The following is a 22,892-nucleotide window of genomic DNA, read 5'->3' as shown; positions in this document are numbered from 1 at the left end:
AATTACTTTTTTTTTTTTTTTTTTTTAAAATTTTTTCAAAAAAATTTTTGGGATTTTTTTTTTTTTTTTTTTTGACAGGATAGGAATTAAAATTCACTTGCCCATGAGTGTTTGTCACCTGAGCCCCCTCTTTAGTAGAGCGTTTTCTCTGCAAAACCTTTTTCATAAGGCAGCTGTGGCTTTTTGTCAAAGTCATCTGTTGTTTTGTTTTCATTTATTTTTATTTTGTGTACATATGCATGAAAGAATGGGTTGTGACAAATGTTTAAGACGTGAAATTACTTCTGAATAGGTCCATATTCAAGTTTAGACCGTTTGTTCTGCAAAATGTTTTTTGGTCAAGGCATCTGTTTTTTTTTTTTTTGTTAGTTTTTTTGTGCATATATGTATGAAATAATGTGTTATGGGAAAACATTTAAAATGTGGAATTGCTTCTAAATAGATCTATGTTAAATTATGCATCTTTAGTCTTTGAGTCTGAAATAATCAGTTTTACAGATAATGCTGGGGGGAAAAAAGGTAATGTCACTATGATTTATTTTTATAATGGCTAATCCCATTTAGTTTGATATAGCCAGAGGTGATTAATGTCAGGGCTTATTCCAAAATAAAATTTACAGCGATGCTATGATTTAGGCAAAATGTGATTTGATTAATCTCTAGTATATGGCTTTTTGTTACAGATTAGTCAGAGATAATCATGTTTTATCGGATTTGTCCATCCATGATCCGGCTTTTAGCACCTGAACCGACATATCAGTGCCCTCTCGACTGAGTCCTTTTCATCCGCTGAGTTTTTTCCACAGCTGTCCACAAGAAACCCATCAAGTCCGAGCTTTGACGGATAGAAATAATTGTTGCCTAGCAACACTGGTTTGAGATTTGTGAATGCCAATGAGGCTTTACTGTTCATTCATTGCAACATGGGAAAGATAGAGGTTAACCATTAATTTTAGGCACAGTTCAGGCAGAAACATCTGCTCAATCTCCCATCCTACAGTATATCATAAGCACACTAGGTGAAGTGTTGCCTGTCACGCTGTGACAAATTCTGAGATAATCCACAGAGAACGTTCGCCATTTGATTTTCCATCCATAATGACAGCAGCTTGATTTAAAAACAATTATTGACGCATTTTATATGCTGAGGCTAATTTTTCATTGATTCAACAAGTAGTGCTTGGGATTAAACCAAGATGTATATGGGCTGAGCACTTCTGGGGTGTAAACACCTGGACAGTTCCCAGGGTCTATTTTTTGATCATGTGATAACTGACTTGTTGTAACATTATTTATTATTGAATTTACTATGGCTGAAAACAGTACAGCTACTATTAAATGTCACATAATTTCCGTGAAGTGCAAAGGACAGCATTTCCATTAATGTCAGGTTTACCTATATATTTTTACAGGTTACGGTTAAAACAACCTCACAGGTCAATAGTCACATATGTGTCTCTTTTCACAGCAACACCTTAGAATCAGAGGTAGCCTACTTTGAAGAGTAAATAGAGGCCTTAGGGTGAAGCCAGTATGTATAGCATTTATTCATACTGCATTAAGTGGATACTTTAGGTCTGAATGGCACTTCTGTTATTACTTAGCTAGCAAAAGCCAATCAGAGGAAACTAGCCAATGACAACCTCAACAACCCATTATTATACGGTCTGGACTCACTTGATAGCAAGGCAGTGATTGCAGCGCCATTTAAGGTCTTTTGCATAAGCACGTAACATTGCATGAGGTCATTGCTGTAAACTGTTCTTTAGATATTCTTAGAATTTCCTTTAAAAATATTGTTAATGTGATATATTTAAGGAATATTGATACTTGAACCTTAAATAGCCCTAACGTACCAAAATGTACTGTAAATTAGTGTTGTTTATTATTTCTTATGACAATGAGATAAGTTAAGAAATACGTTATCACAGACAATATGAGAGAGGAAATAACTTTTTGTCTTAGAGGGATAGTTGACCCAAAAGTCATAATTTACCCTCATGATTCCAAACCCCAGACTCTCTTTTTTTCTCTCATTTTGAAAAACGTTGTTTTGGACCCCACTGACTTTATTAGTATGACAGAAAAGTAAGAAAATCATTCAAGTGTGAAACAACATGAGGATCAGTAAATGATGACAATGTTCATTTTTGGGTCAACTGTCCCTTTAAGAAAGCACACTGAAAAGGAGGTTATAATATTTATTCATGTGTTTTGTGTAACTGAATTTAATGAGCTACATTATAATAAGAAATGGGCAGAGATAACAGTAATGCTTCAGTGAGTTTGTGAGTGAGGTTTTGTGTCTTTGTGTGTATGTTTGCAAGCCCAAGTTGAGCTGAAGTGAGAGACCGAAAAGGAATAGTTCACCCAAAAATGAAAATTTGATAAAAATGTACTTACCCTCAGACCATCCAAGATGTAGATGAGTTTATTTTTTCATCAGACTGATTTGAAGAAATGTAGCACCAAGTCACTTTCTCACCAATGGATCCTCTGCAGTGAATGGGTGCCGCAAGAATGAGCGTCCAAACAGCTGATAAAAACATCGCAATAATTCACAAGCAACCCTCACAAGTCCAGTACACCATTTAATATCTTGTGAAGTGAAAAGCTACAAGTTTGTAAGAAACAAATACATTAAACTGTCCCTTCTGGCCAAAAAAAAAAAAAGTCAATTATCCATAATAACACTTCTTCCAGTGAAAAAGTCCATCCACATGGACAGCCTCTCACATCAAAATCCTCTAACACATTTGTTTAGAACTGTTTTTGCTCGTAAATGTTTGATCTGATTTAGACGAGACAACTTTTTTTCTCTGAAGAAAGCAATATTACCAGTAGAACTCATATTTTAACCTGGAGCAACAGAGTTGTGTGGATTACTTGTGGATTATAATGATGTTTTAATCAGCTGTTTGGACTCTCATTCTGACGGCACCCATTCACTGCAGAGAATCCATTGGTGAGAAAATCATGTCATTTTTGCAGGTGAAGAAACAATTTAATCTACATCTTGGATGCCCCAAGGGTGAATACATTTCAGCTCATTTTTTTTCTATTTTATTTTATTTTATTTTTTGGTGAACTGTTTTAAGGGGCATACAGGCATTTACTTTTGCCCACATACAACATACTTTTTATTCTAGGTTAATTTAATATTTTCAAAGATATTTTTTGGTCAGTTGTGTTTGTTATAAAATCCATGAGACATCATAAATAGAATGTGTCTAGTTTAAGGCATTGCTTGCGATATTGAAGATCCCATGTTTCAGCTACATCTGTGGATAATTTTTAATATTTACCAACTGAGATGTTTTTCATTTTAAAATCTGCATGATTTCATTTGCATGTGTTGTACATCTGACAGGTTTCTCTGTCTATTGTTCTGTGTTCCACCATGCGGCCTGTGGGAGTTTAAAACATTGATTTTCATAATTTGTCTCATTTGCAGTAGCGAACAGTCTGGGAAGGTTTTTTTTTTTTTCTTAAGTCAATATTTGTTGAACATATTTTTAAACAAACTGTTAATGTTTATCCTTGTAAAATCTGGAAAGGATTATTTGCAGCATGCCAAACACCTGATGCTCACCGGTTGTCCTTGTGTTTGATAGATCGCTGTTTTGAATAAGCACTTAGTATGAACAGCAATTCAATTGTATTTCAGACTCTCTATTCCAGTAGAGGCCATGATGTTATACAATGCAGGATCCTAAAATAGAAGAGGAGTGTATGTTATCTCCACTGGGTCAAGTGTTGACATAAGAGCATGAGGCTGAACATGGACTGGAGCTGTTTACACTAATCAGCCCTGTCCTGCTAAGCTCTTTTGCTGACTCTTATGTCAAGAGACCATTGGTTCAGATTAACATTCGCTCATTCTCACCACATCTGACTCGGGGCTAATGCTGGATGCATTTGTTTGTCTTTTTGGCCCCAGGCACACAAGCCAATGTGTCTTGGTGCAGAAACCCAGCTGGTACATGTAGCCAAATAGAAAGTGTACATAAAATGTGGAAAAAGAAAGAAATATAAACAAAGAAAGTATGTAAACAAAACAAAGAATATTAGAGTGTTTTATAAGAACATTTCTACTTCAAAATTTAACATTTCATTTAAAGAGTTGCCGTTTCTTTGTAATATTTGTGAAATTTACCTACGATTTTGGAGTGAAAATTGTTTCTACACTATTTTTGATGCTTTACACTGATCGATTCCTGCTTTACATTTTATAGCTTCATAAGTAACACATCAAAAGTAATTTTCTTACTCGGTATTGTTGTTTTATTTACCAGCATATTATTAAAACAAGACAGATTTACTTGAGATGCAAAATGATATTTTAAGTCTTGTTTTCTGAGAAATGTATCAAAAATTGAGGTATCAAAAATTAGTTGTATTCTTAGAACAAGAAAATCAATAAATGCCATTGCGGTAAGAAAAATAAATTCAAAGGCTTACAGGCAAGTTTACTTTTCTTACTCCATTAGTAGATGTATATTCTTGGTTTAATCATAAATAAGACTTAATATCTCATGTCGTTTTGTATCTTGATTTAAGAATATTTAAACAAGATTTATAAAGCTAGAATAGAATAGAAAATTGTTTGAGTTTAGAATAACGTGGGTGAATAATTAATGACAGAATTTTCATAAAACACAAAGCTTTTGCAACGTCATGCTCAAACAAGCCAATTATATTTCACTTGCAACTGCAATCACTCTAAGTGAAGTTATTAACGTAATTTCGGGAGGAGTACGCCCATCTAATCTTCCAATTAATATCCAAGTATAAAAACATCCTCTTACCACTTATATAATCTCTCTGAGCCCTCCATTGCAGACATCAAGCCAAATCTGTTTACCACTAATGCTAAGATTATATGGGCACACGAACTCGTGAATGTTTGTTAGCGCTCTAATTTATTGCCCCTTATAAATTACTTCGTTGATAACCCACTTCTCTATATTGAGTGATGATTTATTGTTATTGGAGGGCAGGAGGGAATGGTAATAAATGGCTATTCAGGCTCTTCCTCTAGACGAGCTTTTACATCCATCTTCTAGCTGAGCATCCACCCTGCATCGGGGCTCCATTAGCTGGATAGTTTAGTGAGGGTCAGGACTGCGTTTGCAATGGAATGGGCCTGACAGGCAGGAGTTTGACCTGGACACTCATAATCTCATAAATAAGTGTGAATTTTGGCTGTTTTTGTGTCACTGAGTAATCTGTGACAAAATACAGTGTCCAATGGATGATTTAGAGGAAATGAGCTGGAATCCATTTGATTGGATTTTATGTTTCCGGATTATTGTTATGAAATTCTCATACATTGCAGCTTCTCCATTAGCATGATATCTGAGTAACATTTAGAGGATGTTAAACCATAAAAATGAAATCAGGCAAAGAGGAATTTCCCAAACATTTACTATCAGTTTATTTTAAACAACAACTGTACAAAATACAAATACAAAACATGTTTTAAAACAGCAAGAAAGGCTATTTAAACACTAATAATGAGCAAATGTTACCACTGCACACTTTTTTTTTTGCTTACATCACAACAGCTGTACGTTTCATTCACTAAAGTGTTCACTGATTATGAGAAGAAGAAAAAAACATAAGTGGGCAGTTCAAGTTGTGTTAGGTTTAAAATGTCACATCACAATCTATGTCCATGTAGATATTTTACAGCAGCCAAGTACTGAAAACTACAGATAGAGAGCTGAAACGTGTTGTTTTTTTTTTCAGGGAGAGAGATATCAAAACATATTTACAGCAGAATATAATTCTTAAATTACCTTCCCATCCATTTTACCACAATGATGCAAAAGGTACAAACATCCAAAATCACAGATTATCTTCATCTCCTTCTTAATTTTGCAGTTTATCATCTGCAAAATTGAGCTCTGCTAGGAAATCTCAGTGCCAGCGTGAGCATCAGACAGATCTGTGAGAAAACAGCCTCAACTGATGATGCACACAATATATATGACAAAAACAACACAGTTGTTTACTCTATAGTTTTAGACTGAAATTTTTGGAAAGTGGGCGTGGATCGTGACTGAAATATTAAAATTAAGGGCTTGAAGAAAAATTTAAGGGGGTCTGAATACTTTCCGTACCCACTGTATATGACAAAAACAACACAGTTGTTTACTCTATAGTTTTAGACTGAAATTTTTGGAAAGTGGGCATGGATCGTGAGTGAAATATTAAAATTAAGGGCTTGAATATGTAACACCCTTAAATTTAATGTCATGGCTCTAGGTGTACTATGGTATTTTAAGCCTCATAATGGTGTAATTTTATGTCCCTTTGCAAAAGAAAGTATCATTGGGCAGGATATTTCTCTACAATTGTAATATTGAGCTTACAATTGAAACAAATGAGAGCCAAGAAGTAATCAACCGTCCATTTTTTCAGATCACAGAGACTGAAAATGTGACAACTGTTCCTGGAACAGGTTTTCCGGAGTGATTATTTGGTCGTGATGCAGCTGTTGCCACAGTGACCACTGGCCATCGCTTTGAGTCCACAGGTACAAATCTTCTGACTGGAAGTGCCAAAGAATTCACCCCTCAGCTCACACTAGGGCTGCATGATTTTGGAGGAAAATGTACTATGTAAAATTTTTCGGATAAAAATTGTGATTTTGTTTTGGCAGAGTGAGGGAGCCAAATGGAGCAATTAAAGGTTCTCTTTTCTCTTTAAACAGCCAGCTTATAAGTGCTTCTCATTACAGTTTGGGAAGATGCTTGGCGCATGGTTTGTTCTCAAATGCATACAGCCACCCAAACTAAGCAGATGCAGAAATGCGTTTGTGTAGAGAAGCTTTTACTGCAAAGCAAGCCACTTTGAGATACTGAAAACACTGTCACAAGCTGCTCACGTGTAACATAACACAGTGCCACACTTGACACAGGCCATTCGGGACACGCCACTCGCAAGTGTCTAGTTAATTTTCAATGGGAGATATGCGGAAACTGGCAAAATGTGACAAGTGGTGCTCGTGCACTCAAAATCCTGCGTCTTTCATGGGCATGGCTCTTGAAACATGCAACGCTTGTATTACTTGAATCAAATCGCAGCCAAATCACAATTGCAGGTTTTATTTCAATTAATCGTGCAGCCTAGCTCACACACTCAGTCACCTCCAAATCAATACCGTCACTGAATCATGTTCAATCATCCATCCAATTGTCTGTCAATCCTCACCCATGATTGCTTCAGGAGCATTACTTCACCTTCACAGACTGGATAAGACCTATTTTGTTCTTGAGCTACTATATAAGTCTAGGTTATGGATAAGTTATGAATAAATCTGCTTTGTTTCGAATGTGTAAATGATTGTCAAAATGCTGTTTCCATGTGGCGGCCAATCCAATAGGCCACTGAGGCACTGTGAAAGTGCAAATTAAGCACCCTAGTCAAACATACCAACCAAGGATCTAAGCACTAGCCAATGTGTCTTTACAAGCTAGTGAGGACTCTTTAAATGACAGCCTCTTTCTCTCGGGCAGAAGCTCTTCGGCGGCTCCGCGGATGTCGTCTAGCTCTGTGGTATAGTGGTCTGGGCTTTCTCCATTGGAGGTCTCCTTGATGACGCTGTACGTGAGGGCCACGCTATACGTGGGGGGCTTCTCGGAGTGCTGGGGACCACAATGGCAGAGCTTGTGGAAGGCAGCCCGGAACTTCTGAGACATGGCATTGTAGATGATAGGGTTGATGGCACTATTCAAGTAGATGCAGAGACGGCAGAACAGAAGAAACCAGGTGTCCAGATAGGCCTTCTTGAGGAAGGAGTTGACCACGACCAGTGTCCGATAGGGCATCCACAGCACAGCGAAGAGGATCACCACCACTGCCAGCATCTTTGTCACCTACAGCAAAGAGGATGGCAAAAGTTTTCAGTTATGTATGTAACTCTCTGATCCCTCATAATGATTATTAATTTTTTTAAACAAAAATCCTCTTCAATCTCATTTTAATAAATCTATAAAAAAATTTATACTTACACATACAGTATTTATTATATTATATATTATTACAAGCCTCAACTGTTTAAGTTAAATATAGGTACGTTTTGAATTTATTGTGTACCATTAATACTCAATTTTACATATTTATATTGCTGCTTTAATACTGATTATTGTGTAAGGTTAATGTATTTGAATATGAGTGGCTATGGTTTTCTTATTAGAGAGGTACCAGCATGCTCATTTTAATTTCTCACTCCATCTTGGCCTTTTGCAACAGTATAAACATGATTGTCACGGTACAGCTGTTGTATTGTTTGCCAGATTATTCCCACACCATAAAATGTCACGGTTCATTTATTGTAGAGATTTGCTACATGGGTTTAAGACAAATTTTATAAAGGTCATGAGAGGTGTATTTTCTCACCATGTTTGGACAAGTCAAAGAGCCCTAGGGCAACAACAACACCACAAGTGCAGTCGCTCCGAGTTTATCAGATGCTGTCTGGCTTCACTATGTATCTGGACCTTTACCTGCTCGAGGCTATGTGAGCATCACAACCCATAACATTTCCCAAATAATCAGCAAACGTCTGTGTTCTGGATCACAAATGTTTCCCGCACGTCTAATCACCGCAACACAGCTACAGAATCTAGACAGGAGACCAGCGTAGTTCAATTCCCGATGAGCTTAAGAGTCATTTGTTCGGGAATCGAACTACGCTACACTCTTAAAAATAAAGGTGCTTCACAATGCCATAGAAGAACCTTTTTGTCTAAATCAGGGGTGTCCAAACTCGGTCCTAGAGGGCCGGTGTCCTGTAGAGTTTTGCTCCAACTTGCCTCAACACACCTGCCAGGAAGTTTCTAGTATGCCTATAAGAGCTTGATTAGCTGGTTCAGGTGTGTTTGATTAGGGTTGGAGCTAAACTCTGCAGGACACCGGCCCTCCAGGACCGAGTTTGGGCACCCCTGGTCTAAATGGTTCCATAAAGAACCTTTAACATCTGAAGAACCTTTCTGTTTCACAAAAGGTTCTTCGTGGCGAAAGAAGGTACTTCAGATTATAAAAAGGTAAGAAAGAGATGGTTCTTTAAAGAACCTTTGACTGAATGGTTCTTTGTGGAACCATCAATGGTTCTTCTATGGCATCGCTTGAAGAACCTTTTGAAGCACCTTTATTTTTAAGAGTGTACTCTTTAATGTGAAGTATTAGAATCTCGAACGAGTGACTCTAATGATTCGGCTCTTTAAAACCATACAGAGCAACCAGTGCAGTTTCCAAATGAATCTAATGAGTCTAATGAGATTTTTAGGCAATCAAACACATAGCGGTCAGAATCTCGAACGCATAACTCTTGAGACTGTTCTTTTTAAGTGAATCGCGAGATCGTTAGACTTAAAACAAGTGTAGTTTGTTTTCTGATCTCGTGAAATGAAAGATTAGTCTCGTTGTAATGAGCGTGTAAATTGAATGAATTAAATGTTCCCTTTTTTGTATTGATATGTCTATTCAATTTATAGTTAGGAAAAAATGTTTGAACTCCATGTATGTCCCCTCTAAAACGTCTTTTAAAAATCATTAAAAAGTGTTTGTATAACATTTTTGCAAGAATTGTGGAATTTATTTTTGATTGTTTAGATTTGCAACTGACTGTCCTGTCCGAAGGAACAAAATGAATATTATGTATGTATTCATTCATTCTAATATTGTTCATCAATAAAAGTATCATAAATGGAACAGTCAAGAAATCGAAACGAGAGATAACGATAGCCTACCCGTTCCAAACCAGTGCATGCTAGAACTTCCAGTATAGGTTTGCAAGCGCAAAATTACGCACAGAAGAAAACTCACTTCTGCATAAAATAAACCAGATAAAAGCAGCACTTTACCTGTCTCCGAGAAGCAGCTGTTGTGCTGCTGGAGGAACTCCTGGAGTTCCCATGCACGGACGACTCCCTTTTCCAGTTTCTTCGACTTTCCTTGGGATCCGACGGGAGTGGGTTGAGGAAAAGAATCCTTGCGATCAATCCGTATAAAACAATGGCCAGGAAAAGCGGGATAACGTAAAACACGGCATAATCTGTGAAATATATTGGCAAATACAGGTTTCTAGATACTTTGTAGGCGCATGTCACGAGGACAGCGTTCTCATAAACGTCCTCTTTCGTGTCGGAAAGATAAAACCACATAACGCAATAGAGGGACGTTAAAACCCAAACGAGAACAATGATCTTTTTGGCTCGGGAGAGGGTGCACATAAATTGCGCTTTTATCGGGTGGCAAATGGCGATGTAGCGTTCAATGGTGAAGGCTGTGATGGAGCAGGAAGACGCGTTGATTCCCAGGTACTGAAAATAAGTGATGGAGAGGCACCCAGCGTATCCGTACACCCAGTGGCCACCGAACAGACTCTCGGTGATGTTGGGCAGCCCGGCTGCAGTCAGGACCATGAGGTCGGCAACTGCCAGACTCACCAAATAGCAGTTAGTTGGGGTACGCATGTGCTTGGTCGTTAAGACCACAAGAATGACCATAACATTGCCAATAATTCCAACTCCACAAATAAGAATCACTAATAAGATGCTAGCGACCTTGTATTCGATACTATAATCAGTCCATATCGTAGCCTGAGCCCCGTTGTTAAATTTGAATAAAGTGCTGTTCTCCATGCTCCACTTGGTTTTTTCTCTTTTGCGCAAAAAAAAAAAAAAAACCGCCTAGGTCTGAACAGGCTGATATGGTCTCTCAAAAACCCCTGTAACCCTAATACGAGACCGAGAGCTTCAGTAAGGGCAGGTTGTGCGGTGCGTAATGCCGCAGCAGCAAGCAAGAGAGAGAGTGTATCCAACACACGGTCTGTTCGATTATAGGTTCCTTGGCTAAACTGCCAAAAAAAAAAAAAACACCTAAATATAGGCCCATTCACATTCTAATTACAGTGTTCCTCTGCAATATGGTGTTTGTTTAAAAGTCAGTTTGCTTTGGGTATATCAGAACTGATGGTGCTTGCTTTTAGGCTGTTTGTTTCAAGGGTTGTGATAAGGTTACAGATTGATCCAAGCCCAGGAAGACTGGCCAAGTTTGATTTCACCCGCAGAATGCAGGAGGTTACACCCGAAGGAGAGCTATTATTGACACCTAACTGAGTCTACTGAGGACGCACAGGTCTTAATAGTCTTCAGTGTATTTATGATGACAGAACAAAATCACTGAGATTCATCTTTTGAGTTGTGTGCCTTGAGCTATAATGTATAACGTTACAATTGTTATTTGACATTGTATTTGTACAGGTCAATTGAAATGAGACTTTTAAGGTAGTGGATAAAAAGCTAGTTTTATCTATAAAAAAGGCTTTAGATTTGGAGCATTAATGTCCGTTCACACCAAGATAATTATACCAAACGATATACCAATCATAGATGCGCCAGAGAAACAAGCCTGCTGCCATATTTAGAATTCTGACTTTGAACTTCCATTTTTGCAGTAGCTCTTGTAACATGTTGAAGAGTAATTAGCTGGTGAAGTGGATTTACATATTAAAGAGTTAACGAAAGTTATCATGAACATTGTAATGTTCGAGGCGGATTTCATAACAAATGACAGTAGGACGAACATTTTAAAACAAGCGGTTCATTCATACATTTGTAGGACTGTACCTTCATGCTGTGGAAATACAAACAGAAGACAGAAGACAAGGACCGCGGCTGAAAAGGGGCGGAGCTACATGAGTTCACGCCTACAGTCTATGGTTCACGCCAGTGCAGGATTTATTGTACTGTTAACGCGCGCCAAGGTTCTTTAAAGCAGGATGAATTCTGATTGGTTGTCACTGTTATCGAAAAAAAAAATCCTTTTGAAAGTGATTCCATCGATTTAGTTCCTCTGTGCTGTTATCGTTATAGTTGTGATTTTTTTAATCTTTTAAATGTAGAACGATTTTTAAAATTGTGTCTTTTATGGTTGCAGTAATCGTTGGTATGAACGGCGTTTATCGTTTGATTGGCGTGAGATTTTTCAGGTTGGTTCATCTTTGCTCATTCTAAATGTGTTGCTAAATGTGTTTGTCAAAAGCACGTTATTCATGTCACAAAAAAATAATTAATAATTTCTGACAGCTTTTGTGCTCTCTCAAGACTTGACACAGATTGCTTTTATATTTTTCAGAAAAGTTAATAGCAGTTAACAATCACTTTAAAGCTGTCAAATATTTTGGATTTTTACAACATGAAGGCTATTACAGACAGAAAGTGCTACAAGTCATTCCACTTTTCCATTATGCGAAGGTCAGATCTATTTGTAGAGTTTATGGCTCTATCTGACGGCCATAAATACATAATCCATTATGGCCACCTTAAAAAATATCAACAATATTTCAGTAGGAGCTTCATGCAGTGAAGTGTTTTTTCAGCTATTAATCTTTCTAGACCTTTGCAAGTGTACACAAGCGTAGACAAATGGAAGCAAGGTCTGACAGTTTTTCTGATTTATTATTTGTTTAAAGTTCTAGATAAATAATTAATTGTTTGTACAATATATTTGCAACCATAAATTATCTTCATATAGATGATCGCCTTATGTAAATGTTTGACTTTTCACATACTTCTATGCACGATTAGTGTTTGACTGCCATCTTGTGGACATGTTGAACTGAATTGAACACAAATAGTCCCTAAAAACTTGCAGATTCTAGAAATCTTTCTTAGGCTTGTGATTAATTTCAAGAAATGAAAAGCAACTGAACACTTTACTATTAAATATTTAATTATTAGCGTCAAAATGAGCGCTAAAATGTTTAAAATGCCTAACAGATTCATAAAAGTTATGTATCACTAATAAAAATACTGTTGGGACATTTTACATCACATTACCAAGATGGACATTTTGGATGTTTTTATGTACTAGGATGAGTCCTATTGCAATGTATATTTGATTTGCATCCCATAACAACCCAATACCAGTTCCTACTTTATCATAACTCTACTCAAACTATGGCTATAGGCGAAATTATGAGATGAATAACATCTGGAAGATATTGTTCATCAAATCTCCTTGAGAAAGAGACAAAGGAGCACATATTGCATTGATCAAAGTAAACTTCCTGTAATGGTTCATCACCCAACTTCTACTCTGAAAAGAACAAGCATAGCCTGTGAGAGATCTGAGAGATTATCAAGCTGAGACGCACAAGTTTATGAATATGGGAGCGTGACAAGCATTCATAATGACAAGGCTGTGATTTCATCATTTGTTATGGAAATGTAATGAATAATTCATCATCTGCTGGACTGTATGAATCATTCATTCTCTAACTGAATTTGATTTCAGCAAACTTCAGAATTTAAAACACAAAGATGTTGTTCTGCTCTTAATCCGACACAATGCCAGCAGACCACTCAAAGCTTGGCAGCTAGCATCTCAAAGGAATAAATACAATTTCTGGCTGCGACTCAGGAATCTCTCATTTTCCTAATGACAAGAGCCCGTTTCTACATCCCACTTTGCACATCTCCCATCCAAAAGGCCGTGCACACAATGAGGTGAAACTAGTCATTCTGTACGCTCCCGTTATTGGCTGCAAAGAGAGTCCATTCATATCAGAAAAATGAGATGAGTGCAGGTAGTTGGTGGTGACGGCATCGACCCATTTCATCAAATTAAATTTATTACAATAATACTAACATGTTCAAGGGCAATGGAGCTACTTCTGTGTCCAAGATTTGATTCTCAACTCTTATTCTATAAAAACCTTTTTGTCAATTAAAACTTTGGGATAGTGGATGTTGTGTTGTTATCATTTTAAATGGGTAAGGATGGGCTCATATTATGATACAATCAAAACATCCTGTTACCCCGTGAGTCACTATTTTTCATGACCTTCAAAGATGTTTAATAATTAAAAGAGCTGCCCATCATTCTGTCTCTTTCAGTCTCTTCCCTAAAAACATTTCTCCTTCTCTACATGCCCTAAAATTTCTGTCTTATACTGTATGTATTTTCATTCTGTACGCTCCCGTTATTGGCTGCAAAGAGAGTCCATTCATATCAGAAAAATGAGATGAGTGCAGGTAGTTGGTGGTGACGGCATCGACCCATTTCATCAAATTAAATTTATTACAATAATACTAACATGTTCAAGGGCAATGGAGCTACTTCTGTGTCCAAGATTTGATTCTCAACTCTTATTCTATAAAAACCTTTTTGTCAATTAAAACTTTGGGATAGTGGATGTTGTGTTGTTATCATTTTAAATGGGTAAGGATGGGCTCATATTATGATACAATCAAAACATCCTGTTACCCCGTGAGTCACTATTTTTCATGACCTTCAAAGATGTTTAATAATTAAAAGAGCTGCCCATCATTCTGTCTCTTTCAGTCTCTTCCCTAAAAACATTTCTCCTTCTCTACATGCCCTAAAATTTCTGTCTTATACTGTATGTATTTAAGAGGCTTAAGAGTTTAGAGGGGTCTTTGTCAGAGTATTATTCCACTTTTTTTCTTTCTTTAAGAGCTTTCTTTCAGACATATACCTCCTTATCCGAGACTTTATTCAGAATAGCATACTACCATACTATTCTTTATTGCTGCAGTATATAATACTGTGCTCACTATACATATTTTTTTATATGCAGCCCAATTTCCAGCATGACTGATGAACTGAAATATCAGTTTTGATTCTGTTTCTCTTTTATTTTTAATCATTAAAAATAAATGATTAATCTGACTGCAAAACCTTGTGACATTTTTATGCAAAATTGCATTAAAATGCAAAATATTAAGATGATATTTGGAAACCACTTGCTGAATTAAACTACGATGTGAGTTCATTAGTGTTATTTTAGTATTATTTATAAACTATTATATTATTTATTAATAAATAATATTTTGAATTAGCTTTTATCTTTTAATTTTAGTTCAATTTTTAGTAATTTTGCAATGTGCTTTTGTCATTTTGATTCGTTTTTAATATTTATATATTTCAGTTATAGTTTTAGTAATTTTAGTACTTCAACTTGCTTTATTTCAGTTAGTTGCCAATGCAACATTTCATTTAAGTTGATTTTTTACATCTAATTTAATATTCTATTTTAGCTTTATTTCAATTTGACAATGTAGCTTACTTCTGTATAAAATGTTTGCCATGAAGTAATGCCTACTGTTTCATTTACTATTTTAATCGGTATGAAGTATATACTGCACTGTATTCAGTAAGTATTAAGCTAGTATTCCATTCTGAACATAGCCTAAAATTCACAACTTCTGGATCACATAACGTGTCCTTGGATCAGGTCATGTGACATGTTTAGCTCTGTGGGCAGCAGTGATTTCAGCCTGAGCTCAGTTGTAATTGAGTCACTGTGCTCAGCACCAAGGACAGCTCCTCCCTTCTCTACCTACACGCGTTTGCTTACCTTGTCTGTATTTTTCACAAAGACACTGTCATTGAGGTTCTAATAAAGAATGAAATATCCTCAGCATCTAATCAGTTACAAAATCCCCAACAATATCCAGTATCCAGAATAACTTTTTTTAATTTTAATTTTCAACACCTCGCCAAACTAGTAAATTTAGCTCTGCTAAATTTTCAAGTGCTTTTTGTATGTCCTATATCTAATACACCTACATTCAGAAGTTTGGGTCAGTAAGATTTATTGATAATTTATTTATTTGTTTGTTTAAAATTTTTTTTATTTAGCATTAATTTAATCAAAAGTCACAGTAAAGATTAAAAAAATTCAAATGCTGTTTTTTTAATTTTCTATTTATCAGAAACTCTTGGGGGAAAAAAGCATTAGTTTCCACAAAAATATTAAACAGCACAACCAATTTCAACACTAATAATATTTTTTCTTGAGCACCAAATCAGAATATTAGAATGATTTCTGAAGGATCACGTGACACTGAAGACTGGAGTAATTGCTGCTGAAACTGTAGCTTTGCCATCATGGGAATAATTTACATTTTAAAATATATTAAAATAGAAAACAGTTGTTTTAAATTGTATAATATTTCATGCACGTTAACCTCTGGAAGGCAGCTGGTGAAAATACTAACCTTAGTGGCACAGACTGCCAGACAAGCGTCACCACCTGGTTTAACACCCCTGGTTCTGAGAATCTGTCTGTCTTCCAGATCCTAAAACAAAGAAATGTTATACTTGTTTGTTTCAGTATACTGTAACATCTTTTTATGTGGTTTTGCAGTTTAGAAATGATCAAGTAAAACATGCAAAGGTATGTGACTGCAGGTTTGTTGCTGTTATGTGATGTTATTTAGTGCCTATATGTATCACTCTGTGTAACCACCTACTCCAAACAACATGAGGATAGATTGGCGAACCACAGCATGCTTCTGTACATTCCAAGGTGACTTGATTGATACCCAAGGCTCTGAAACTCAATTTCGTCCTTGGCAATGCATGCAGGATTGGCTCAGCTGGCAGCTGACGGTATGGAAATCTCACAGGGGCATGCAGCAGAAAATAAGCTGTGCACCCTTCTGAGATTTCTGTCCTGTTGAAAATAGTCCAAACTGACTGCAGCATACAGCTACTCCACCTATGTTCATAAAGTCTGCAGTGACAGATGGGAATTCATGACTGTGCACCTCATACTCCCTGAGCTGAGCCACCAGTCTGGGACATTCATCTCTGGCTGAGTAAGCCCCACTTCTCTGCAGACTCATCCGTTAAATGGAAACTTGTCTGGCTTTGAGCCAAAGTCATCCTATGTATCGGTCAACACAATAGCACGTATCTGTGGAAATAATTGATTGTTTGTTGTCAAGGAGAGATCGGAAATGCTAGTTAGGGATATTTTCTGAATGTACCTTGAAAAGGTTTGAAATAAAAAAATCATGACCATTAGATGTTCATAATTTTTCAGCTTTTAATAACCACAGAACAGTAGCCTATATTTTTAAAAACAGGCTATATTATGTTATGGATGATTATAGAAGTAATAAATAATGTAAAGGTGTGTTAACAAGGTTATTTTGAAGAATATGATCTGGTATAGGCTGGTTGTGTAAATTAAAAATAGACTATACAGACCTTAAACTGACCAGTAATCTTTCAAGTTTTCAAAGGACCACAGAGGCAGAGCAGATGGTGTAGAATGGGTGTGGTTTAGCACAGTCGCTGCTCCTTACTGGTCGTAGTAGGAAATATCTCCAGGCTGTAGTTTCCAGTCACACGCTGGTGATTTGTCCAGACAATAATTACTTTTTGCTTCTGAGAACTTCATTTCCCATGGTTCCGATACAATTTTAAACCTCTTATGATTTACTTGAAAACGCAAGAGTGATGTAAATCAGCGAGGCGCAGCTACCGGAGGAAAATTTACAAATCTTACTATGGCAAAGACTTGATTTAATATTCATAACCCGTTGCTTCGCCATTGGAACTTTCGCAAGGTACGTCACCAACACCTAATTAAAATTCAATGAGCAGGCATTCGCTATAGGACATCAACTAAGGGACGTCAGCGTAATCTTATTAATATTAATTCTCAAACACTTTCCCCATAGAAAGGTTGCTGAGAAACGTCATCACTACCTAATGAATATTCATTAATAAGCCTTTGCCATAGTAGAATTAGTCATTTGGCCATCAAGAGCTCAGTTCATCTTTAAAACGGAGCGTGGGAGGGAGAACGGCAGAGAGCAGCAGCCGGGAGGCCAAAATGTCCAGCAAACGAGAAGGTATTATCCAAGAACATTTGTTTATACCAAACAAACAATCTGTGATTTGCGTCTAAATATAGTGAGATGCGGAATGTGTCCTGTTTGTGCCGCTGTCTTTGCGGGATATTCTATGACCTATTGATGAGTGTAACGGTGCAGCCTGGTGGACACATGCCAAAACTACTGTATTTATATGTGTATATCATATTCCGGTTTAGCTATTGTGTATCGTGTTAGCTATTGCAGATGTGATGATTTGTAGGATGACTTTATTGTCATTTTTTTTCCGAGTAGTATATATAGACCAATAATCGATTTGACACGTTTATATACTGATATTCACACTTTTCCAGTTTATTGGTTTCTTTAATATCGATTCTAAAGATTACAATTAATTTACATAGATTTCAAAACAACTTTGTATAAATATAATAACAAATTTAAATAATATTGATATTGGTTATTTGACCACTTGCATGTAAAAGTGCTGATACTGTACTAATATCTTTAGTAAAAAATATATCATGCTATCGATCTCTACTGTGAAGTGTATTGCCTATATCCCCATCGACCATGAGCCATGCGTTTTAAAGGGACTTATAGCTTATCTTGGGTTTTATACGGATTGCTTTGCTAATTGGATATTGAAGAAGTAGGGCTAATCAGTAACTTTAATCGTCTTTCAAGAGGCAAAGGATTTCGTTCAAATACAGTCATTGACTGTTGCTAGACCATTGTAGTGAGCATAAATAGGTTAGAGCAGTAAATAGTACGCACGAGTCACAGTTGTGCTTGGGACAGGTGCTGCAGTACACTAGACTGACCTACAAAGGAAAATCCAGTAACACTGTATAAGTGTAAATTTGCTCAAAATTTTGTTGGGAGCAAATCGGCTCTTTGACAAGCTGTCATGTGACAACTATGTCCAGAATTTGAAACATTTCAGAACAAATTCCTGTGAGATGTGTGCAGAAATGCTTGTCGCATAGTATTTAAAACATTTACATAGTTTGTCAAGAACAAATAAGACATTTAATTGCAATAGCATGCAACAAAGATAAACAACAATTGTGCGGCCATCTGTGATCTTAAATTGTTATTATTAAAATATTCATAAATAATATGTTTTTGTTGCAGTGTGCTAATTAGATCTCATTGTGTGAAAAGCAGGAATTAAACAAAAAATCCGTTCTATCAGACATTTAAATGTGCAAATATTTTGTCTTATTTGTTAAAAAAACTATTCTATAGTCAATCACTAGCTACAATATAGATGCTCTGTGAGTTGATTTCTCATCTGAAGTAATGTAAATTATGTGTTTATAGGTATAGTGTGGATGGCTTGATGTGGAAAGAAACCAAATTGATCCGTGGGAGTGGATCTGATGGCCTCGGTGGAGTTACTCTACATAGATAATAGAGGGGGAAGACCTGATCCCCCCGGCATACTGGATTGGTCTTCTAGCCCTCTTCATGTTCACAGGCTAAACAGTTTGGTGGAAGAAGCTTCTTCCACTCTGAAGGCGCCTGCCTGTGAGGGACAGTGTAATTCAGCACCAAGGACGGTTCCCGTCAGAGGACAACATGGCCAGCACTGGCATCAGCCCACAGAGAAGGTCAGGGTGTGTTGTGACGAGGAGCTGGAGACCTCGTTCACTTACGTCGATGAAAACGTCAATCTCCGGTTGGCCACCCCTGACACGAGTGAGAAAAGCTACCGCCATGCGGCTTCGCCCCATGACTCCTCGAGCGAAATCCGTCCCGAGGGCCTCCAGGAGTTGTCGCTGATGTCAGACATCGACCTCAGCTCAGAGAGTTCGGGGAAATCCGTGGATTACGGATTCATCGGCGCAGTCACGTTCCTGATCACCGGGATCTCGCTGGTGATCATATCCTACACGGTCCCTCGTGATGTCAGAGTGAACCCCGACAACGTCTCTGCACGTGAAATGGAAAGACTCGAGAACGAGAGCGCCAGGATAGGTGCGCACCTTGACAGGTGTGTTATTGCCGGCCTTTGCCTTCTCACCCTGGGCGGAGTGGTGCTGTCCACTCTGCTAATGATTTCAATGTGGAAAGGTGAGATGTACAGAAGGAAAGCCTTCGCTTATTCGAAGCACTCCACAAAGCTCTATGGTTCGATTAATTTAAGAACAAGATCAAGTGCCAGTCGCTCATCGCCACCACATAGTTTGGTCGAGGAGGAGAATGGCGATGCCATTAGTTGACTGTTTTCTCCATTTTCTCTATTGGACTGCCAATGTAATGTTGACCTTTCCAGCATGGCCAAAAGAGCTTGTTTTTCAACCTTGTGTCAGTGACAATTGCTTACTGATGCAGAAAAACATAATATCACATAACAGATTTCTCAGGCTTCAGAGAGACGCAGCATGATATCATTTGTATTAATCATGAAGCAAGTAAATTTTTGAATAAACAGAGGTTCGAACTTCAGGTTGTGTGGCAGGACGTTAAATGAGGTTTCTGATAGTATTCAAACCCTTACTTTCCAAGCTGAAAATAAGAGATCTAAAAGAAAGGAGTCCTGTTGTACAGAAACCTGCTGCTAATACTGACAGTCCTACTGCCTCTTTCTTACTCTTTCAGAATACTGAAATGTTTCCACTTCAGCCATGTCGTCATGGTATGTAGAGTGATTGAGGGCTACAGTTTCTGATTTAGAGCACTCTGGTGTATTCAGATCCTCAGAAAGCATTGTTGTGTTACACTGAGAAAATGCCAGCTTATAATTGGGATGTTTTTGCCATTATTTTCTCATATTGTCCTTGTTAGTTCATGTGTGGAATGGGCCATGCAGAAATCTAATACTATGCCCCCCACCCCAGTGCTAAAATATTTTATAAATATTTAATGGAGGAAGCTGCCACACAATGATTTGCTATCTTTTGGAAATTTAAATCCATCTCTCTGAGAGAGCAAAGCATACTGTAGGCTCTCAGTATGTAACAAGATATTGACACAAATTGAAAAAATGTCTGTGCACACAGGATTTATCATAAGACTTACAATATCATATCATCTGTATCAGTGCATACTCTGATGATTAATGACAATTCATAAAACTTATAACTTAAGACTCACTTTCTGATATGAAAATAAAATTGTATTATTCTTGATTTTGTGTCTTATTGCTTGTGATAAATCAGTAGCCTGTATTTGACTGCAATAAGTGTGACCACTTAAAACCTGAATATGACATGATCATGAGTCGTCTGTCTGACTCTTAACTGGTTTTGTCCATGGGATCACTAAGGAAAAAATCAAAAGATTGAATCAAATGTCTTTCTGATGAAAAGATTTTAGCTTTAAAACTCATTAACTAAACTTTCTGGTGTTTTTACTGTATATTAGCAATGCATTATCAAGCAGTAACGCAGTGTAGATGTTAAGAATTTAGCAGTAACAAAAAAGTAATGGACACGTTTCTGACTGGGGGGGTGATGTCCATAGTCTTCCTCTCAAAAGATTGCATAATGCTGAAATTTCATGAACTGCAATGTTTTTGGTTTTATGTCAATGTTTTATGATACATTATATACAGTATTATATTTGTTTTAACTGTATAAATTTGCAGTTTAAATAACATTCATGAAAAATGTAATGAAATTAAAACAAATATAAATCATTATTCAGCAAAAAAAGAATAGAATAAATAAAAGCACAAGTTCTTGGAAAGTATGTATAAGGTGTCAATTATAAGTAAGTACTGTGTTAAAGCTTATAATAGCACCAATTGAATCAACACAAACAACATTTCTGAGGAAAAATATTAATTATAAGTAAGCTTACACTTATTCTAAGATAGATCCACTATTGTATGCTGTTGCCGTATGGCAACATATCATAAAGTACCTTAAAATTATATTTTTTTCCAAATTTTTTTTACAGCACTTCAAGTTAAGCCATTCTTAGAAAAGAAAAAGATTCAAATATTTTTTTCTATAGGTCTATCATAATGCGTGCGGTAGAGGGTTAAAGAAGAACAAAACAAATGTTTTGTAATGGTCAAGTCAAACTCCGGACATTAATCCAATTGAAATTTTGTGGATTTCATGAACTGCAATGTTTTTGGTTTTATGTCAGTGTTTTATGATACATTATATACAGTATTATATTTGTTTTAACTGTATAAATTTGCAGTTTAAATAATATTCATGAAAAATGTAATGAAATTAAAACAATTATAATCATTATTCAGCAAAAAAAGAATAGAATAAATAAAAGCACAAGTTCTTGGAAAGTATGTATAAGGTGTCAATTATAAGTAAGTACTGTGTTAAAGCTTATAATAGCACCAATTGAATCAACACAAACAACATTTCTGAGGAAAAATATTAATTATAAGTAAGCTTACACTTATTCTAAGATAGATCCACTATTGTATGCTGTTGCCGTATGGCAACATATCATAAAGTACCTTAAAATTATATTTTTTTCCAAATTTTTTTTACAGCACTTCAAGTTAAGCCATTCTTAGAAAAGAAAAAGATTCAAATATTTTTTTCTATAGGTCTATCATAATGCGTGCGGTAGAGGGTTAAGCACTTGCAGCGTTTCCAAAAAAAAAAAACCGTTTTTGTGCGGTTTGTTGTACGCTTCAACTTCTCAAGATGGAACACATTAACCTCACTGGAAGCTTTTAGTCATCTAGTCCTATTCCTTCATTCACTAGCACAGGGATGCCACTTGTTCCTACAGAAATGCTCCAGTATTTGATGGAAAGTTGAAGTGTGTGTACTTGTACCCTTGGAAACCCTGTGGAAAATTTCCAGTGGTATTGATTTCTGAGAAGAGCACTCTACCGAGACAGCCTCAGGGATCTGACCCCAACTCTTGGCTGCATTTCCCCAGCATTATTTTTAGTAGAAGCACAATGTAGGTATTTGTATAGCTTACAAAGGTTTATTAACATTAGACTTGATATCTCTTTGTAATGTAAATTCAATCCTTTAAGCTCTTTAGCTGAAATGGAACTATGTTCCCCTGCACTCTGCGTTTGCACCTAGATTAGTTTCTCCCATCGGCTCTATTAGCCTGAAGCACTGTCATTATGAGGTGGAATAAGGATGCTTCTAAAAGCCCATGGGAAATCTCGGAGGGGCCTCTTTGTCTCGGAGAGGTTTCTACCTGTCCGGATAAATAATGTAGATTCAATTGCAAAATGGAAAAGTCAAATTTGAAGGCTCCATGCACACTTGTTTGCAA

At 36.7% G+C, this 22,892-nt stretch overlaps 2 protein-coding genes across 3 annotated transcripts in view; one reads left to right on the top strand and one right to left on the bottom strand.

Moving 5' to 3' along the window:
* The window catches only part of tmem74 (transmembrane protein 74), a 71,650-nt gene extending 51,039 nt beyond the window's left edge, over window positions 1-20,611 (top strand). Inside the window, exons 1-2 of one of the 2 annotated variants that reach the window (XM_016458359.1) lie at window positions 17,619-17,684; window positions 18,993-20,611. In XM_016458359.1, coding sequence (XP_016313845.1) covers window positions 19,052-19,894 — 843 coding nt within the window. In that variant the 5' untranslated portion in view covers window positions 17,619-17,684; window positions 18,993-19,051 and the 3' untranslated portion in view covers window positions 19,895-20,611. Of the gene's footprint in view, window positions 1-17,618; window positions 17,685-18,992 lie in introns of those variants that run through there. The other variant, XM_016458360.1, reaches the window with a different exon arrangement.
* trhra (thyrotropin-releasing hormone receptor a) lies at window positions 6,702-10,661 on the bottom strand. Its single transcript, XM_016458357.1, has 2 exons — window positions 9,873-10,661; window positions 6,702-7,883 (listed from the first exon to the last, which is right to left on the bottom strand). The coding sequence occupies exons 1-2, from the start codon at window positions 10,650-10,652 to the stop codon at window positions 7,452-7,454; spliced, it is 1,212 nt and encodes a 403-aa protein (XP_016313843.1). The 5' UTR covers window positions 10,653-10,661; the 3' UTR covers window positions 6,702-7,451.
* Window positions 20,612-22,892: the final 2,281 nt, after the last annotated feature.

The sequence above is a fragment of the Sinocyclocheilus anshuiensis genome, unplaced genomic scaffold, assembly GCF_001515605.1.
Source record: "Sinocyclocheilus anshuiensis isolate Anshui unplaced genomic scaffold, SAMN03320099.WGS_v1.1 scaffold267, whole genome shotgun sequence".
NCBI lineage: Eukaryota > Metazoa > Chordata > Actinopteri > Cypriniformes > Cyprinidae > Sinocyclocheilus > Sinocyclocheilus anshuiensis.
Note: the sequence above shows the minus strand (reverse complement) of the source record. Positions and strands in the feature narration are given on the sequence as shown.